The sequence below is a fragment of the Marmota marmota genome, unplaced genomic scaffold (genome assembly GCF_001458135.2).
Source record: "Marmota marmota marmota unplaced genomic scaffold, marMar, whole genome shotgun sequence".
NCBI classification, from domain to species: domain Eukaryota; kingdom Metazoa; phylum Chordata; class Mammalia; order Rodentia; family Sciuridae; genus Marmota; species Marmota marmota.
In genome coordinates, this window is record NW_026000000.1 from 4919245 (window position 1) to 4937944 (window position 18700).

At 36.2% G+C, this 18700-nt stretch overlaps 1 protein-coding gene across 3 annotated transcripts in view; it reads right to left on the minus strand.

Annotated features, from left to right (window-relative positions):
• The window catches only part of A1cf (APOBEC1 complementation factor), a 76487-nt gene that overhangs the window by 13392 nt on the left and 44395 nt on the right, over positions 1-18700 (minus strand). For all 3 annotated transcript variants that reach the window (XM_015498883.2, XM_015498882.2, XM_048807447.1), the window contains 4 exons: positions 15390-15628; positions 8865-9029; positions 5799-5896; positions 1534-1807 (listed from right to left, as the gene is read on the minus strand). In XM_015498883.2, coding sequence (XP_015354369.1) covers positions 1534-1807; positions 5799-5896; positions 8865-9029; positions 15390-15628 — 776 coding nt within the window. The remainder of the gene's footprint in view (positions 1-1533; positions 1808-5798; positions 5897-8864; positions 9030-15389; positions 15629-18700) is intronic.

An 18700-nucleotide genomic window follows, 5' to 3' on the forward strand; every position in this document is an offset into this window, starting at 1 on the left:
CTGGTTGACAACTTATATTAATATATGGCTTGCTTAATGATATATTTTAGATTATATATGTATGATGTTTCAATGACGTAATTTATTATCATATAACATAGAAGTTCTGTAGGAAGACCTGATGATTTCTTTTGTATTACAATTTTGGCAGGGATGATTATGATTGAAGAACTTTTAAGCCTGTTGAAGGATAGAGGTCCTAAAATGCTCAATTCAGTTCTACTGAAAAATTGTAAAACAGTAATATGTTTGTCTCCACAGTAACATGGATGTGTCTCATTGCTTCTAAGTTGAACCCAAGAATAGATCTAAATACAGAGTTTGTAGTTATTGCTAATATTGATGTCACCTTTGGAAAACAGGACTGGGATTCTGCTGGCATTAGCCATATTCTAGCACAACCACACTTATCTATCCTATAGGAAGAGACAAACCAATTGCTTGCTTGGAAATGAAAAATGTTTTTCTCATCTTCTATATTACTTGAACAGACTGAGCTCAGAAAACTGCTTGAATATTGGGAATTCTTATAGGATTCAAACATGAAATTGTTGTGGTCTGGAAGTTGGGCTGAGTTTGTTTTTCTATTTGGAGTTTAATAGTTTCCCATACACTAAAGAAATCAGTTGATTTCCTTAGTGATTGGCTTTTTGAAGGCATAATGTATATTCATTAGGAAAGGTCAGATGAGAGTATCCCATCAATCTATTAGTCTATATTTATGGTGATTTGTAATTTATGATAAAGATGATGCTACTCAGTCACCATCAAGTACATAAAGCCTTAAAATGTTTTTTGTTATTTCAGGTAATCAATTTCCATTTTGGACAATACTACTTTGCCTTAGAAGTTTGTTGTTGTTGTTGTTGTTTTACTGTGGATTGAACCCAGGGGAACTTTGCTACACAGCAACATCCTCAGCCCTTTTTATTTATTTATTTGGTACTGGGGATTGAATTAGGGGCACTTGACCACTGAGCCACATCCCCAGCCCTATTTTGTATTTTTATTTAGAGACGGTTGCTTAGTCCCTTGCTTTTGCTGAGGCTGGTTTTGAACTCATGATTCTCCTGCCTCAGCCTTCAGAGCTGCTGGGATTACAGGCATGTGCCACCACGCCCAGCTCTTTTTATTTTTTATTTTAAGATAGGGTCTCGCTAAACTGCTAATGCTGGCCTTGAACTTGTAATCCTCCTGTCTCAGACCATATCCTGCCTTTGGAAATTTTGTAATTAGTACAAGATGGTAGAGCTAGGTTTTAGTTCATTCAAATTTTATGGGTCTGTGCAAAGATCAAATTTGTGCACTAGTTTCATTTACACAAAGTTCTGATCAAGGTTTTTCAATTACCAGTTGTAATGTAAAAAAAAAAAAGATTCCTATGAAGTGAGAGCTATTGATATATTTGATTTTTAATATGCATTTTTCCAGTCCTTTTCTTCCAGTGGTCACATCCAATTGGTCTAAGGCTATTGCACTACAAATCATTTGAAATCCTGGAGTTACTCTAATACAGGAAATGATTGGTGTTACCTCTAACAGAAGGGGCTCGGATAATGGCCCTGTTGCTGAGGTGACCTTTTGTGGCTGGGAAATGAAGACTGGGAATTGCTGCATAGGCCTGGGGGGCGTAGAAGACTGGAGCTCCAAGGTAGGTTGTGGTGGGATCATAAACATGGCCCAAAGAGTAGGTGTACTCTCCTTGAAGCATGGTGCCCCTTCCACCTGTGCCTCGGGTATACCTAACATAACTGTCCTTGTCCACTGGTTTGGCTAAGGTCACTTCAATGGGGGAACCATCCAGCACCTGTCGTAGAGAGCAAGGAGGAAGCAACATAAGAAGATATTAAGACAATCGAGTGCGGCTGAGCCCTAAAAACATATCTTCTTCTGAGTGCTAGAGTATTTCCTGTATATTTACTGACTGATTCAATTATTCACATCTTGTGTCTTTATAGATTCTTATTTGTATGCCTCTTGATTTTCTCTGAGTGGTTTTGTTGGTAAATTGCATAAGGTGCCAACAGGTTTGACAGTGGCATACTGGCTACTGTTCATTGATATATTGGTTATGAATTTAAAATCTAGAGATAGAAAAATTATGAGATGGAAAATTATGTAATATCTCTATTATGTGAGATATATATTTTAAAGCATATATTTATATAGTCATATAGTTACCAGAAATTTTAGGTTCATTATGGGTGAAGTATAATTTTTACTACATGACATAATAAAATAAAGGTGAAGGAAGACAACAAAGAGTTCTTATCACTTGTTAACACTGAGCTACTATGGGTTCTTTAGCTAGGCCTTTTCAGCTATCAGGGAGCCAAATGTCTTGCTCATTAGAGCCACTACATAATAGGTAATTTTCACTGGGGAAGAACAGAGGCTCAGGTGAGGCCCAACTCAAGGAATAGAAACCTATGAGGCTATGCATTTTCTCCCACAGATACTTCCTTGTGAAAAAAAAATTGATCCATTGAGCAATTGGGAACTAATAAACAGGGTTGACAGGGATCGTGATTGGGATATGGGAGCAGTACTGAGAATTCTCCAGTCATGAGATGCTTAAAACATGCTCTCTAGAGTTATTGGAGTAGCCCTTCTCCAATGCAAGTTTCTGAAACTGCATACAACTCCAGATATTGAAGATAATGGCTGTGTAGGTCTTCTGTGTAACTTACTCCTATATACAGTTTGCCTACCCATGAAACAAAGATGTCTCTCAACAAATACTTGATAGATTGATGTATTTTCTTGTTTAAGGGACAAAGTGTTGTCAGAAAACATTCATGGCTTCTTTTGAATAAGAAAACAACCAGTCTCTAATTTACACAAAGAATGTAAATAACAGAAAGTGTTCCTGCAAAAATTTCTGTTCATAGCAGCTGAGTGTACATCCTTATCCTTCAATTTCATGAGTGACTCAGTGGTTTCTGGCTTACTGAAGTGTGCTGGACAAAGCTGTGCCTCACAGTCATCCTGATATTTTCATTAGCCTCTGCAGCAACTTTCCCCTAGTTTCATGTATCTACCTGAATTTTTAATAGTAGGATCCAGTGTCAAATATAGACAGAATGGACAAAACCCAGCTAATACTCAACAATCATATATTGCTATAGATGTAATTGGAAGAGACTTGGAATGTTGAAGGAAGGGGAAGGACTTAAGTATAAGACTCTTTATATCTTTCGTTCTGTCTTGAAGAAAATGAGGTACTCAAATAGGTCTCTGATTATAAGAACTTCCATATCAGGAAATGTTTTGAATGAAATAGTCACTGGCAAGTCATATTTCTTACTGTAATAGATTTTGTTCTGCATTTCTCTGCCTTTTCAACAGCATCTTATACACAGTATAGTATTTTAGTTGTTGAGTTTAGACATTTGAATAGTTGGGACAATGTCTTATTGATCAGTAGACTCTAAGCCCCCCCAGATTTTTATCACCTCAGAGATACACATAAGTATTTATAGAATAAGTGAGTAATCATGTTCAAAACTAAATTCATCACATTTTTCTCCAAAATAGGCTTTTCTTCCTGACCCACCTAGTCTGTCATTATGGAAAACTTATAATGACTTCTCCTTTTTCATCATCTCTAGTCATTTACTACACTTTGAATTAACTCCCCCAGAGTTCTGCATAGAGGTCTCTATTATATTCCATTTCCGCCTTAGTTCAAGCCCTTATTTTGATGATTGTAATAGCTTTATAACTAGTTTCCATCATCTCTTTCTTGCCACTCAAAAAATCAACTCTTACTAGGTTAATTTCTCCAAATTATATATGATCATTACTCTACCTCACAAAGAAACTTCAAAGTCTCACCTTCTTTAATAAATGAAATGTAAATACCCAGAGTTGAAATAATAAGCCTACATATGTCCTGGGAAAACTTACTTTTGATTTTTTTTCATGCTACATTATACTTAAATATAATATTTGATCTATATTTGCTAATAATATTAAATATAATTAACTCTATATGAGAACACTGCTGTGAAAATATCTAGCTGCAAAATTGACAATAATTTGAATACTTTTATGCCATAATTATTCCAGTATAATTATTTAGACTTTAATTTACAGTTGGCTTTGGCTTCTCAGCAATCATCATGTATACTCAGAAATATTTCCTAATAGAGAAAAGCTAACTTACAAATTGTTTTCAATGTAATAACATGAATATGTCACATACATTGAATATATCATATGAATGAATATGTCAACATATATTATGTATTCGTTATTACTTTGAAATAATGGTTTGTTTCATAGGCATGTAGGTATGTATTTAAATATGTATTACCTTTTGCTTTTCAGTATGCACTGCCTTAAACATTTTTGAAGGCTTCAGGCTGTCTGAAGATACCTGGGCTGGAAAGTCTCCCATTTTTCCCTCTAGATCAACTCCCCACCAATCTCTACCCTGCCCTCTGCTCTGGGAGACTTCTCTATATGGCTCCTCTCTAGGGATTGTGACCTTCTTTATTATCACTGGACTTGCCACTGAGGAACATTGACAGGCAGGTAGAGAGAAAAACAACAGTGATTTGCGGGCATGTATTCTCCTGGATCCCTCTCTAAGAGGCTACCTTGGACTGGTTGTATCCTTTAACCAAAGGACATTACACCTTTCAGACAAGATTGAGCCTGTTCAAGGTGGTATGGCCCTAAGTCACTATGCCTTTTGAAAAGACCAACTGTACCCACTTCTTTTTTCTTTCAGGATTTCTATTAATGCCCCAGTCCCTTGTGCCTTTGACTTCAGGAGTACTGTGAGCCTCAGGTTCCTGTACTACCTCTTTTAATTTCCCTCCTCCCCACTCACACATCTGTAATTAATTCCTTTGACAATGTTTTTCTTTTGGTATTCTGACAGATGCAAGACTCAAATGTAAAACAGCCCCAAGTGCATTATGTTTTAACTACATTGCTTACCAATTTTGCCTTGCTATGCCCAATTCTGGCCTCTAAGACTGAGTCTCCTTTCCATATTTTGTCTTTTGAAATTAGATCCAATTTCTAAGGCTTCTCCTTTGTATTATCTTCTCATGTCCATGAAGATTTTCTGGTTCTTGATGACCCACTTCTTCATTTGAACTTTTTTTTTACTGCTTTTCTATCTCTTTTTACGATATTCTACCTAATTGTACTTTGCATAGGTGTTTGTGTGTTTCTCTTATTCCTCCAGGAGAATTCTGGCTCTTTGATAAGTATTTTTGGTTTGATTCTCTTTGTATCACAGATGATATTAGTAGATAGTGTGTTTTAGTGTTTATTGGACTGATGTAAATACTAAGTTGGTTTCTACAGACAAATCAGTAGTAGGGATATAGATGTTTGTTTTCCTTCAGATATTACTCTTGGCAAGGTGGGAGATTCTAAGCCATCCAGAATTGGAAGATCAAACTCTGAGGGTAGAATGACAGATATCTTGACATTTTAAAAAAGGGACCGTTGGCTCTTAAAATACTGCACTAGAAAGTACAATAATGAGAGAAATTTGGAATTGGGTGGGGGGAGACACCTTAAAGTAATTAAGTCTAATCCCCTCTTTCTAAGAAAATTGTGGGCCAGTGATTTGTTCAAATCAGAAAAATAATTAGAGGCAGAACTGGACATATTAGCTCCATCTCCATCCTCCACTGTATGTTTATCATTTTTCTTCTGTGCATCTTAAGGGGACTGCAGAAGCCATGTTGGACATGGGAAAAGATGCAGTGCAGTGGACTTGTTGCTCTATTGAACAGGAATCTGTACATATTTTATCCTTTCTCCTACATTACCTTCCCGTTTAAAGCTTTCATAGCCTCAACTGCATCTTCTCGGTTACTGAAGTGCACAAAGGCATAGTCTCGGATTTTTTTTACTCTCTCCACCGCACCTGAGAAGAGAGTGAAAGTAGCCCGATTAGCAAACTTGAGACAGCATTGAAATGATGCAGTTAGCTTCTGAGAGTGCACATAAGGATCTTATTAGGAATCTTGTGTGTCCAGGTTTAAAGTTTTGCAAATTTCAAAGATTTTGTTTGTAAGTTTAAAACAACACTTGCAGTGTGACTTGTTATAATTATCTGTGGATTCGTGTTTTCTACTTCCTAAGATTTTTAAGGGCAGAAATGGCAGCTTACTTTGCATTTTATATAAATGATGATATCATATGCAATGGTAAAATGCCATTGAATTGAGTTGAACTCAACTATTGGTCATCTTACATATTTAGTTGATTACCTTTTTGAAGTTTTATGCTATCCCTCTGAAATATCTTATTTCTTTTGACTATATAATAGAATTTTAGAGCTAAGTGAAACTTTAGTAATGATTTTAATTTTTTATTACTTTTACTATACTTATTTTTACTTATATGTTAGGAAACTATGATTCTGACAAGATAGGTGATGTTTATCTTCCACATAGCCAGGACCTAGAACTAGATCTTCTATATCTTATCCAATACTCTTTAAATTAAAAAAAATAATAAAATTGCTTCTGAATAACATCTGAGATTCCTCCCATGCTATAATGATATCTAAAGATTCCCTCCCATGCTTTAATGATATCTAAAGGTTGGAAATCAAGTAGGTATCTACTAATTCTATTTTGAGGAACATTTCATATAGAAATAAAATTTGCATTAAGATTATGCATGAGTAAATCAATTATACCACTCTTGAAACAGCAAAAACAAAATAACTTAATATACATTTTTTATGGAGTGACTAAATTTGGTACATTTATACCAATATCAGAGTCTTCAAAGGCAACAGAATGGACCTGTAGGTACTTAAATGGAATATTGAGACCCACTGTTTATTTACTTATTTACTATATTTATTTTTTAGTTGTAGTTGGACACAATACCTTTATTTATTTATTTTTATGTGGTACTGAGGATCGAACCCAGAGCCTTACACATGCTAGGCGAGTGTTCTACTGCTGAGCCACAACCCCAGTTCCCACTGCTTATTTTTAAAAGTTACAAAATACTGAAAGAATGACAGTTACATGAATGAATTGAATAAGGATGGGGTATGGGATCCTAGAGTTGTTAAATTGAGGATCTCCTACCTACTGGTTGTATGACTCTAGGTAAGCTACTTTACTCTGGGTTCTGGTTTTCTTATCTAGAAAATAATGGAACTAATACATTAACATACATTATTGGGTCACTGTGATGAATAAGTAACACATGATGTAAAGTGCCCACTGTAATGCCAGCCAGTTGTTAGAAGTTTTCTATATTAGCCATGAATTTGTAGGTTTTGGTATGTGCTCACACCATAATACTAAAATATCAGGGAAGGCTGAGTTCCTGAGGCTGAAGAAAGACAAATCTTTGGGGAATCTTTAAAAAGAAAAAAATGACATCCTTGCTAATTAACTTCAGTGTGAATCATCAGCTTATTATTTTATTATGCCCGAAATAGCACCCAGAATCTGAAACAGACAATATGAATATATGCAGTGAATATTCTCAGGCAGTTTAACATGGTAGCATTGTGGCCCAGGCTTGTCAACATTCTAGAGTATTTTTCTGGAGACTTAGACATTCTGTCATGGAAAAATGTTATTACTGTGCTAAAACAAGCCAATATTGCCCAGAATATGTCCCATGATACACTAACCCGCCAAGGTAGCCTGCCACAAAAGAGAATCCATGCTCCAAAAGTTTGGGAAATGAGGTATCACATATCTCTTCTTGAGGACTTTCAAGCATGTTAGAAGGCTAATGACTCTAAGTCCCATAATGAAGAAATCTGCTTAATTTTGCAGAAACTGGTGTTTACAAACTTATTTGACCAGGGGACCCTTTTATCAGGAACATCTACTAACATTTTGTAGATGTGATGTTCTGTATTAGTTTATGCAAATGCTCATTTTTATACTGTTTATTGAAATGCTTTACCAGTCTCAGTGTTATAGCTTCCATATTGAGAAGAAAGAGGTGGAGAGTCAAACTTGTAGTTTATAATCAACATTGAAAAGTATTGGGGCTGGGGATGTGGCTCAAGTGGTAACGCGCTCGCCTGGCATGCGTGCGGCCCGGGTTCGATCCTGAGCACCACATACAAACAAAGATGTTGTGTCCGCCAAAAACTAAAAAAATAAATATTAAAATTCTCAAAAAAAAAGTATTGACAAGATAATTAGCAACTAGTTATCCCTTTTTGTTGGGACCTTTCCTTGATTCTTTTTCCTCCCTCTTCACCAAGTTTCCAAAGATTGTCACTGCCTTACTTTTGCACCTGAAGTCAAAAGTGTATTCCATTACAACAGTGGTTCTCAACTGGGGGTGATTTTGCAATGTCTGGAAATACTTTTGGTTGTTATGGAGGTCACTATTGGTGTCTACTAGGAGGAGCCTGGGCTGCTGTTGAATATATCCTACTATCTTCTGGACAGATCCCCACTATCAAGAATCATCTGTTCCAAAATTCCCTTAGTGCTAAAGTTGAGAAACCCTGCATTAAACCTAGAGTTATGGCCATGAACTCAATAACACAGTCAATATTTATCAAACACTTATTATATTGCTGGCCCACAGACTGAGGGTCTGAGGATTGAGGACATAAAAAGAGAAAAAAGAACTTATATTCATGGAATTGCTAGTTTAGAGAAGTAAATGTGGATTCATTACTCACACAGATAAAAACATGATTATAATATTGTTAAATGTTGTATAACCATAGGTATCACTCTCTAATCCAAAAATGGAAATGTAGCTTGAGTAATGTACATTAAATTATGAGAATGACCTCAAAAAAGCTATTCTCTTTAAAGTTATCGGAAGCCACCTGAAGCATAAGCTTGTAAAGTATTTTTTGAAAAAGTAACCTTACATGTACGTCCCACCTGGTCTAATATTGTTGAATTCCTTTTCAATCATCTCTTCAGAGGTGGACAGCATAAGATTTCTTACGTATAGGATTTTCACGGAAGACATGGTGTCTTCATCAACTTCTACTTCTGGCTCTGCCCAGTCTACTGCAATAGGATGTCCCCATAACTGAATTCTTCCTGTGGAAAATGATCAAATGTATGGTACATTATTTGGAAATAAGGACAACATTATCTCAGTTCATGCTGATGTTCTTTTAAATTAAACTGACCCTTGAGGTCTTGAATGAGCAAGACCATTTAGAGAGGTTATTGTTGATTTTAAGACATTCAAAAAATGTAAAAGTTGGTTAGAAGTGAGTTCTGTGTGACTAGTGGTTTATTATAATGATTGAGTATAAAAGGAAATAGGTTGTGGTTTGAAATAGAAACAGTAGACATGTTTGGGTCTTAAGATAGATCTTACAGGGTAAAGATAGCTGTTTAAAGGAACAAAGAAAAAGGAGAGAAAGGCCAAGAGTGGATTGAGAACTCAGACACAGAATTTGGTTTCCTGAAACATTAAAAAGGTCAGTAGAATATGTGTCTGCTGCTATTGGAATCTGTATTGTTATCTGGCCCAGGCACCATTTGAGATGTCTAACAAATGGTACTTGGGCAAGGGTGGGTGAGACCCAGGGACCCACTCACCCTTAGTTTGTTCTCTACTCCTTATACTTGGTCAAGGCTCCAAGCTACTGTGTTTCCTGCCAATTTTCTTTTAGAACATGGGTAACTTGGGAATCTAGAGAAAAATAATTTTTTAAAATCCTAATTAAGAAGAGAGATGAAGAGCAATGAAAAAGTCTATGATAAGAATTATGTTAAAAAACATTAAACTAATAGATTATTTTAAAAATAGTTTTAACAGTATAATTTTATAAATTTAAAACTTAAGTATTTGCATTACAGCAAAAATTAACATATATTGCATTAACTCACTTTTACAATTTAGTGATGTGAGATAGCTAAGCATCAGCACCATAAAACTGTTAAGATCTGTTCCTGAAAATTCAAGGAAATAATTCTAAAACACTAAAAATTCTGACTGAATACTAACCCAGAGTATCAATAGTTTTGAAAGCTATAATTCAGGGAATGGTTTTCAGAGTTACCAAAGTTTTTGTTAACTATAGAGACAAAGCTATAGTTAACAAAACTCATACTGAGTTTTTTCATTACTCAATTTTAATAAACTTTCCAATAATTTCCCATCTGTCAGCATCTCAGGATCATGTCACAAAAATGGAAAGAACTACAGGTATTTGGTATAATTGCTATCTGTAATTCAGATTCATAAAGATATTTATTCTAGCAAAAAATCAAAAAATATGTTAGAAAACTGCTCTTAAAAAAAATACAGTTACTAGGGATTTAGCCCCAGGTCATGCACATGTTGGACAAGTGTTCTACCACTGAGCTACATCCTTAGCTCAGAATGGGATTAAGTCATAATTTCTCTGAGGGTCAGCTCAATTATGACAAGAAATCTGACTATCCTTAAAGTGTAGTTGCTGTCCAGGATTACATATATTTTTGTATTTCTATAGTAATCATTTATTAAGTATTTTTCTCTATGTGCTTTCTCAATTCTTTCTTACCATAGCCTTGTGGGGAAGAGGATGAATCCCAGTTTTACAGAAAAGGAAAGGAGCTTCAGGGTTGGTAACCTGCCCAAACCTATTTCCCCTCACCACCTCTCTCCTTTGGTTTTTGTGGTTCATTTCTTTTACCTCTGTGAGTTTCAGATCCTTGTCACAGTAGTAAGAAGGTGAGACTCAGTTCTAAATTTGATGCTAAACCTAGTTCTTTCTTTCTTTCTTTCTTTCTTTCTTTCTTTCTTTCGCTTTTTAAAGTTTATTCTGTTTTATAACCCTCAAAATACAGCAACCCCAGAGTAGCCCTCAAAGCAGTGCTCACTGCTCCCCTGGAAGGGATGGATGCTTCTGGAGCCTGGGGCAGACTACCTACTTTGTTTTTATTCATTGTTTGGGAATAAGCTCCATCCTGTGAATAATACAAAGTTGGAGAGAAGAAAGTCAGGAGTCCTTAGTAATAGTAAGGATTTATTTATTTAAATATGATGCATAGGAGGCAAGTATTTTCAACCCAGATTCATCGTTTTATTCCTTGGAAAGCACTTGTGATCTCTGACAAAGATTCCAAGAACTCACAGTGAGTACTGAAAAGGCAGTCTCTTCAATAAATGCTACTGGGAAACCTGAATATCCACATGCAGAACAATGGTGTTAACCCTCATCTCAGACTATATAAAAGAATTGACTCAAACAAATAAAACAAATACAAGGCTCAAATGTAAGACCTGAAACTATAACACTGCTAGAAGAAAACAGTGGGTGAAAAGTTTCTTGACACTGGTCTGTACAATAATTTTTTGAATATGACCCCCAAAAGTACAGTCAACAAAGCAAAATGAGACAAATAGAATTGCATCTAACTAGAAAGCTCTGCACAACAAGAAAATAATCAACAGATAATGCAAAGAAAGGGAAAATATTTGTAAACCATACATTTGATAAGGGGTTAGTATCCAAAATATTTAAGGGATAACTCAATTGCAAGAAAACAAATAACCCAATTAACAGTGGACAGAAGACTTAAATAGACATTCTGAAAAGAAGAAACACAAATGGCAACAGGCTTAATATCACTAGTCATATGATATGCTCAATATCACTAGTCATCAGGAAAATGCAAACTAAAACAATGAAATATCACTTCACTTTGGGTAGAATGGCAATTATTAAAAAACAAAAGATAATGTTGGAAGGCTATAGAAAAAAAGAGAATCCTTGTACAATGTTGGTGTGAGTGTAAACTGGTACAGCAGTTACAGAAAAAAGTATGGCAGTTCCTGGAAAAAATAAAATAGAAACTTCATGTGACCCATGTGATCCTGCAATCCTACTACAGGATAGATATCCAAAGGAAATGAAATCAGTATGTCAAAGAGACTTATGCACTCCCATGTTCATTGCAGAATCATTCTCAGTAGCCAAAATATGGAATCAACCTAAGTGTCTATTGATGGATAAATGGATAAGGAAAATTTTAGAATTTTGTGAGTCAGTTGACATCAAACTGGTAGCTTGAAATTAGCCACAATTGGAGTGTTCACAGCATGAAAATAGGAAAATGCTACCAATCAGGGCTCTTGTTTTTCTCCTGAGAGCAGCTATTCAAGATATACCAGCTCATTACTGACTCCTGGATGTCCCTGGATGACCCTCGGATGTCCCAGGAGGTTACTGTACATGGTCTGGGCCTCAGGCTTTTAAAACAGTCCTCAATTAATTAACATGCAGCCAAGGTTGAGTACCACTGCTCTTGCTTTCACCTTCCCAGCCTGAGACCAATGTAAACCATGCCTGGGCTTACAGAGCTGCATAAAGCTGAAGGGAACAGAAATGAGAGCAGACACAGGAAGCAATGATTTCAACAAACATCCGTGAAGGGCTGTGGTGGAAGGCAGGGTGCCAGAGTGATTTGAGAACACGGCTTTGAAGTCAGGTAAGTTCAAAATTGGAGCAATGATCTTGGCTAGAAAACATACTTTCTAAGCATAATTTTCATCATCTGTATAATAAAGGTAACTACTATTGTGAAGACAAAAGAAAATGATGCAGGTAAAGGACCCAGTTTATCACTTTCAAATAATTCAACAATATATAGTCCTTTAAAATTCTTTTTTTTCTATTTTTCTTATAGGTATAATTTCCTCAGTATATCTACTCTTTGAGTACAACAGTTATATGTTTTGTTTTATTATTAGAATCTCCCATATCATTTAGAAGAGAGCATTCTGTGTTGTGGATGCTTAATAGATATTTGTGGGTTGAGTGTTCCTATTTACATCCCATGAAGGTGAGTGCCCAATGTCATTAGCTGGTAAATTTATCAGTGGATCATAAGTTTGACTTGCACAATTAAGAAAGAAAAAAATTCATGTGATCTGTGCTCATAATTTTTTCTTAAATACCTCTCTTTTCTTTAAAAGTAGACTCCCCATATGGTTGCTAATTACTGAATTCTTTTGTTGCTGATGAATCTACAGTAGAGTAACAGGGAGAGGGCTCTGAATTGGGTAACAATTTTGTTCTTAGGTCTTCCTAGAAGTAAAACTGTTTGCTCTGGCTGGCTTATACCCTATTGGGCCTCATCTTGTTGGTTTGCTGGTAAGGCAGCCCAACTGAAATCCAGTGGAGTGAAGCCAAACTGAGGTCATCTCAAAGGGCTGTAGTTCAGGGGGTCGCCTTCTGTTGTGATTAATATAAGAAGTAGAAGGGGAGAAGAAGATAGCCTCTCAACTGTTGGATTCTGGGCAGGGAATCCATAAAGGAAAGGCAGAGTCTTGGCTGGAAGCCTTCACCAGGTGCTTGAGAATTTTGAAGCTCAGCTACTCAGTCTTGCTTGCCTCTAGTAAGCTGAACTTACATATATAGAAGCTGCTTTTGGGGTCAATGTGCTGTTTTCTTTGAAGAGACGTAGAAGTTTTCTGGAGGCTCAGACTTTCCAGGAGCATTGGTTGTCTGGACCCTGAAAACTGTCTTTCACCCACTTAGGACCCTAAGCTCCCAAACTCATTCTGCATATCTGACTTTACCGATAATGAATGGCTGCCTGAATGTGAAATTGATTAACAGGGGCAGGAAAAGTGACACTGTGTTCATCAGGATGTTGGCTGAGTTGAAGAAGGCAGAAATGAGCATAGTGGTGTTGGAAAAAAATCAGTCCTGATAGAAAGGAGAGGTTTTGTTGGAAAATAAAAAATATGATTGTAAAGAACAGGTGACATGAATGAAGGGCCTTGAATACCAGGGCCAGAATTTACTCCTTCTCTTATATGCAGCAAATAGTTGGGGAACATTCACGAACTGGCAGGTTACTGACACCATTCAGTCAGCTTCTTCATAGAGACTAAATTTTCACTTTTTGCAAGAATTTGTTTAAAGAATGATAGGATAGCACTAGTCTAGTGGTAATATTCAGGATGGAGTAGGCAGAGTGTGTTTGTGTCAAAGAGAGAGAGGAGAATTGGGAGACTTTGAAAAAATAATCTAAGGTGGGGAATGTATGTATTTAGACTACATTGGTGGCCTGATAACAGGATGAATACAAGGGACTTTTGAATAATAGGAAGGTTAGTGTTGAAAAGAGAAAAACTGAAGAGGATAGCAAAATCATAAGCCCAGGTCACCAAGACACTTGGATCCCACAGCTATGGACCTTTGATTCAATGACTTGATGTTTAAGTAATGAAGAATGAAGTGGTGAAGAAAAACCTCAACACTAAAGATATCTACCTTGCCATCAGATTCAGCAGTTTTTGGAGTTAATTTTTTGTTTACTTTAAGTTGTCTTTGTGAAAATATTATTAAAACATCTTTTCTTAACTCAGAAGCTTTCTTCCAATTTTGAAAATTTCTATAAGGCTAATCCTACAATCAATTGGTGTGTTCTGTTTTTGAGAATGTGTACCAGGGCAGTATAAATCTATATGCTTTTGTTGTTATGTTTTTTGTCCTCTCCCATAATTTTCATAAGAAAAGTTGATTCTTACATGTCCATTCTGTCACTCTTGAAATTCTCTTTAATACTTTACAGTGTAATTTTTTATTGAACATTTTATTTTAAAATTTAATTTAGTTTGATACTTTTTAAATTGTTTATGTATATTGTATAAAACGAGGGGCTTTGTGATATTTTCATGCATGCTTATAACATACTTTAATTGTACCCATATTATTACCCACTCCAATCCCCCTCCATTTTCAAATAAGCTGAGGTTCATTTTTTTTATTGGTGCATTATAACTATACATAATAGTGGGAAGAGCTCAGGATCTTAAAACACTTTTCCCTAAGTTGATCTGACTAAAATAGGGTCTTGGTGGAGTCTTAAATTCAGGAACTTGTTGTTTTTTCCAGAAGGGGACCTGCCCTGTGACTGGAATACCCAACAAAGGTGCCCTTTTAAGAAGGGCTTCTTTTCTCTCATTTAGACCGAAATTATTAGACATCAGGGAGTCATAATAAAAGTACATCACTTAATTGTCATTGAGATTACTTGCAGTTTTATTACGTCTACTTTATAATGGATAATATATTCTATTTTTAATAAGCCTGAAACATAATTTATATGCAAAATAACTGATTGTTATATTTAATTTTTAGAAGATTCTTCACTTTAAAGATTCATTAATAGGATTGCTATAGCTTAAAGTTTTAGACTTCTCCAGTGCATGCAAATTAGACCTAAGGCACAGAATGAATGTTTTCAAACTCCATCTGTACAAACTTCAGGGAACTGAATCAAGTATGCAATAAATAAGAAAGATGAAAAGTTGAATATACAACATAAGGATGTAAAAGAAAACAAGAAAGAGCAATCACTGCTTTCTTTGCTCAGAGAGCAGGGCAGCAGTCTAAGGCCCGCCGGATGGAGAGGAGAAGCCTGGTGTTTGAGGAGGGGTTTGCTAACCTGGTAACAGTTTCCTCCTGGCCATGGCAGCTGCCCGATGACTTTCATATTCCACAAAGGCAAAGCCCCGGTTTTTGGTTTTATCTGCAGCACTTGGGTAGACGATGACATCAATGACTCCCTCGGTGACCTTTTTCATCTCCGATAAGATTTCTTCTCTTTTTTTGGTTTTCGGGATTCCCCCAACAAACAATCTGCAGTTGTCCACACTGGCACAGACCCCTAAGAGACGCCCATTTCTGCAAAAGAACAGGCATTTTGATTGACAAAGATCATTGTTTTAACATGATGGTTAAGGTTTACTGTGGAGGTTGTAAATGTATGGCCCTGGGCCAGAGAGGTATTTGGTCTTCATAGTGTTAAAACCATTTATGGAGTTTTTGGCTTCTTTTGGGAGATAAGGAGATGTGTCAGTAATTTTTAAAGGGGAAAAATGATGTAAAACTGAGTAGCATCTGTTCTTTTTTAGCCCAGAAGTGGATCGATGAGTTGTGTCCATGACATTCTCTGATTGGCCCCTAACGCTGAGGCTGCTACACCTGCCCCACATTCCTCATGTCCCCTGCTTGTCCTGCAGGTGTTTGGGGGTACAACTCTTCATGTTCCATTTCTTTTCCAGTCACAGAGAGAAACTATTCCAACACAATAGCTATTAAAAATGGTCCCTTATGCTGTAACATCTTTTACATATTAGCTTATTTGGCTCATACAAAGGAGCCTATGAAATGGGCAGAGTAGGTGTTATTTCCATTTTACAGATGAAGAACTTGAGACTCCCAGAAATTAAGTGATTTGATGAAGCTATTATAGATTTGAAAGAATGAAACTGGCCTCTAGGCCCTCAGATACTGTTTCTTTTGCTGTGAAAAATTGTTTGTTAGCAAAGTGAAGATTACCTTTATGGTCAGAGGAGAGATGGGTTCAACTATTCCAGAGCACATTTGGGAAAATCGTTCGAAAGTCTTAAGTGTGTATATTATTAGACCAAATAATGCCCCTTCTGGGAGTGTGCCCTTAGTAAATAGAGAGGAACGCTAAGCTTTTATGCATAGGTATTCATTGTCATTTAGAGTAACCGCCATATTGGAAGTAAGCAATACTTTATAGTAAGAAACTGATTTAATGCATTTTGATTGAGATATCATTGACTTTGTGACTAGATGTTTTCTCTTTGTACATTATGGTATGTTTCTCATTCCTGGTTCTTGTCCACATAATGCCAGTAGTCATCCATCAGGTCATACAAAAATGCCTTCCCCCTTTGTAAATGTCATTAGGGTGACAGTACTGCTCCTGGCTGGGAATCACTGGTAAAAAAGAGATGGACATTTTTACCAAAAATGCTCTGCAATCATTGAAAGTAGTAACATAGAAGAACACTTATTGATTTAAAATAGTCAGTTTACTATATTATTCTCAGTTAAAAAAAAGTCTGTAAGATAAGTACATGAGAAGGCAATTTTGATTAAAAATGTAAAAAAATATAGAAAATATAGAAAGCCAATATTGTGTCAACATAGGGGTTATATTTAAGCACTTCTGTTATGGAAGAATTATTTTAACTTTGTACTTTCTAATGTTTCCATGTGTTGTGTATTGGGCCATATAATTTTTAAGTTATTAAAAATGGATATAGGGGGCTGGGGATGTGGCTCAAGTGGTAATGCACTCGCCTGGCATGCGCGGGGCACTGGGTTCGATCCTCAGCACCACATAAAAATTTAAAAAATAGAGATGTTGTGTCCACCGAAAACTAAAATAAATAAATAAATTTTTTTGGGCTGGGGATGTGGCTCAAGCGGTAGCGCGCTCGCCTGGCATGCGTGCGGCCCAGGTTCGATCCTCAGCACCACATACAAACAAAGATGTTGTGTCTGCCGATAACCAAAAAATAAATATTAAAATTCTCTCTCTCTCTCTCTCTCTCTCTCTTTAAAAAAATTTTTTTTAAAAAAATGGATATAGTATCCTTAACAGAAACTATTTATTAGCCATGAATAAAAGCTCTCAACCAGGTAAGTGGGAGATTGGTCTAATTTTCTGTGAACTAGTGGCTCTAAGGTGTATGGCAGGGATTCTGACCAGGTTTGGGCCACAGTCTTAGTTGCTTCCTGTGCTTTGCTGAAAAACCAAGGACCACATATTAGATCCATGACAAATTCATCTCAGAAAGTTGAGCTTTGTCCAAGGAAGATGGTGTCTTGGTGGAGGGAAGGTTGATAAAGTAATCTTCCAATTGTTAATTTTTTTAAAAATGAACTTTAAAAAAAGATAAAACCCCTTTCTCTTCTAAGACATTTAATTAGAAATAAAAATGTTTTTAATACTTAGAGGGCTAATCTGGCTATCAGTTACCAGCAGGGGGAGCCTAGAGTTTCTGTTTCCTAATTTTAAATGTATGTGGTTTATTAGGAACCTTCCCAGAATTGCTTGGAGACAGAGTCGTCTTTCAAAAGCTGAGGGCACGACTTTAATGTCTTCAAAAGCCTGGCATCTAGACGCTGTTCAGTGAATATTTGATGAGGAGGAAGATGGTATGACAATGTGGATAAGAGCTATACAAGGTCCTCTCTCTGGCAGGACAGATCCAAGGCAGAGTGGGAGTCGTGAGGGTGGCTCTGGGAACTCTTCAGCTATTTCGTATTCTATTGATCTCACTCCCAAATTTGTAAAGTATTTCTGTGCCTTTGCCGTGCTTCTGGCATCCAACTGAAACTTTGACTGCAACATTAGGTACTAATTGTCTTTCCAAATTCTTTGTCACATTTCTCCTTTTTCTCCCTCTTCCTCTCTCATCACCATCATAATTATCAGCAGACTTTTATAGAGCAGCCAAAGTGTGTCAGGTGCTGAGATTTATGTGTATTATCTCATCTATTTTTCATAATACTCCATGAGGCAGGTATATTTTTATCTCCGTTTCACAGGCAAGACACTGAAATTCAGAGGATACTGCTAATTAACAGTGACCATGGTCGAGTGATCATATTAATTTTTTATACCCTATTTTCAAAAGTATTAACATGCCCCAGTGAGTAACAGTGTTTTAAGTAGATACAACAAATTCTATTGATTCCCTACCTGGCCAAATCCACTTGTATCTCAACTCAAAAGCCCTTTTGGGACTAAGTCTTACTATTAGTAAGTCCAAGTTTCATGAAAAACCAAGGAGTTGGGAATCTTTAATCTCTGATATCACATAACTCTAGTATTAAGTTATATACTATATAAAATATACTATAATACCATATTGCTATATATAGTATACATATGCTTATAATACTATATATACTATATAATACTTAAAGCAA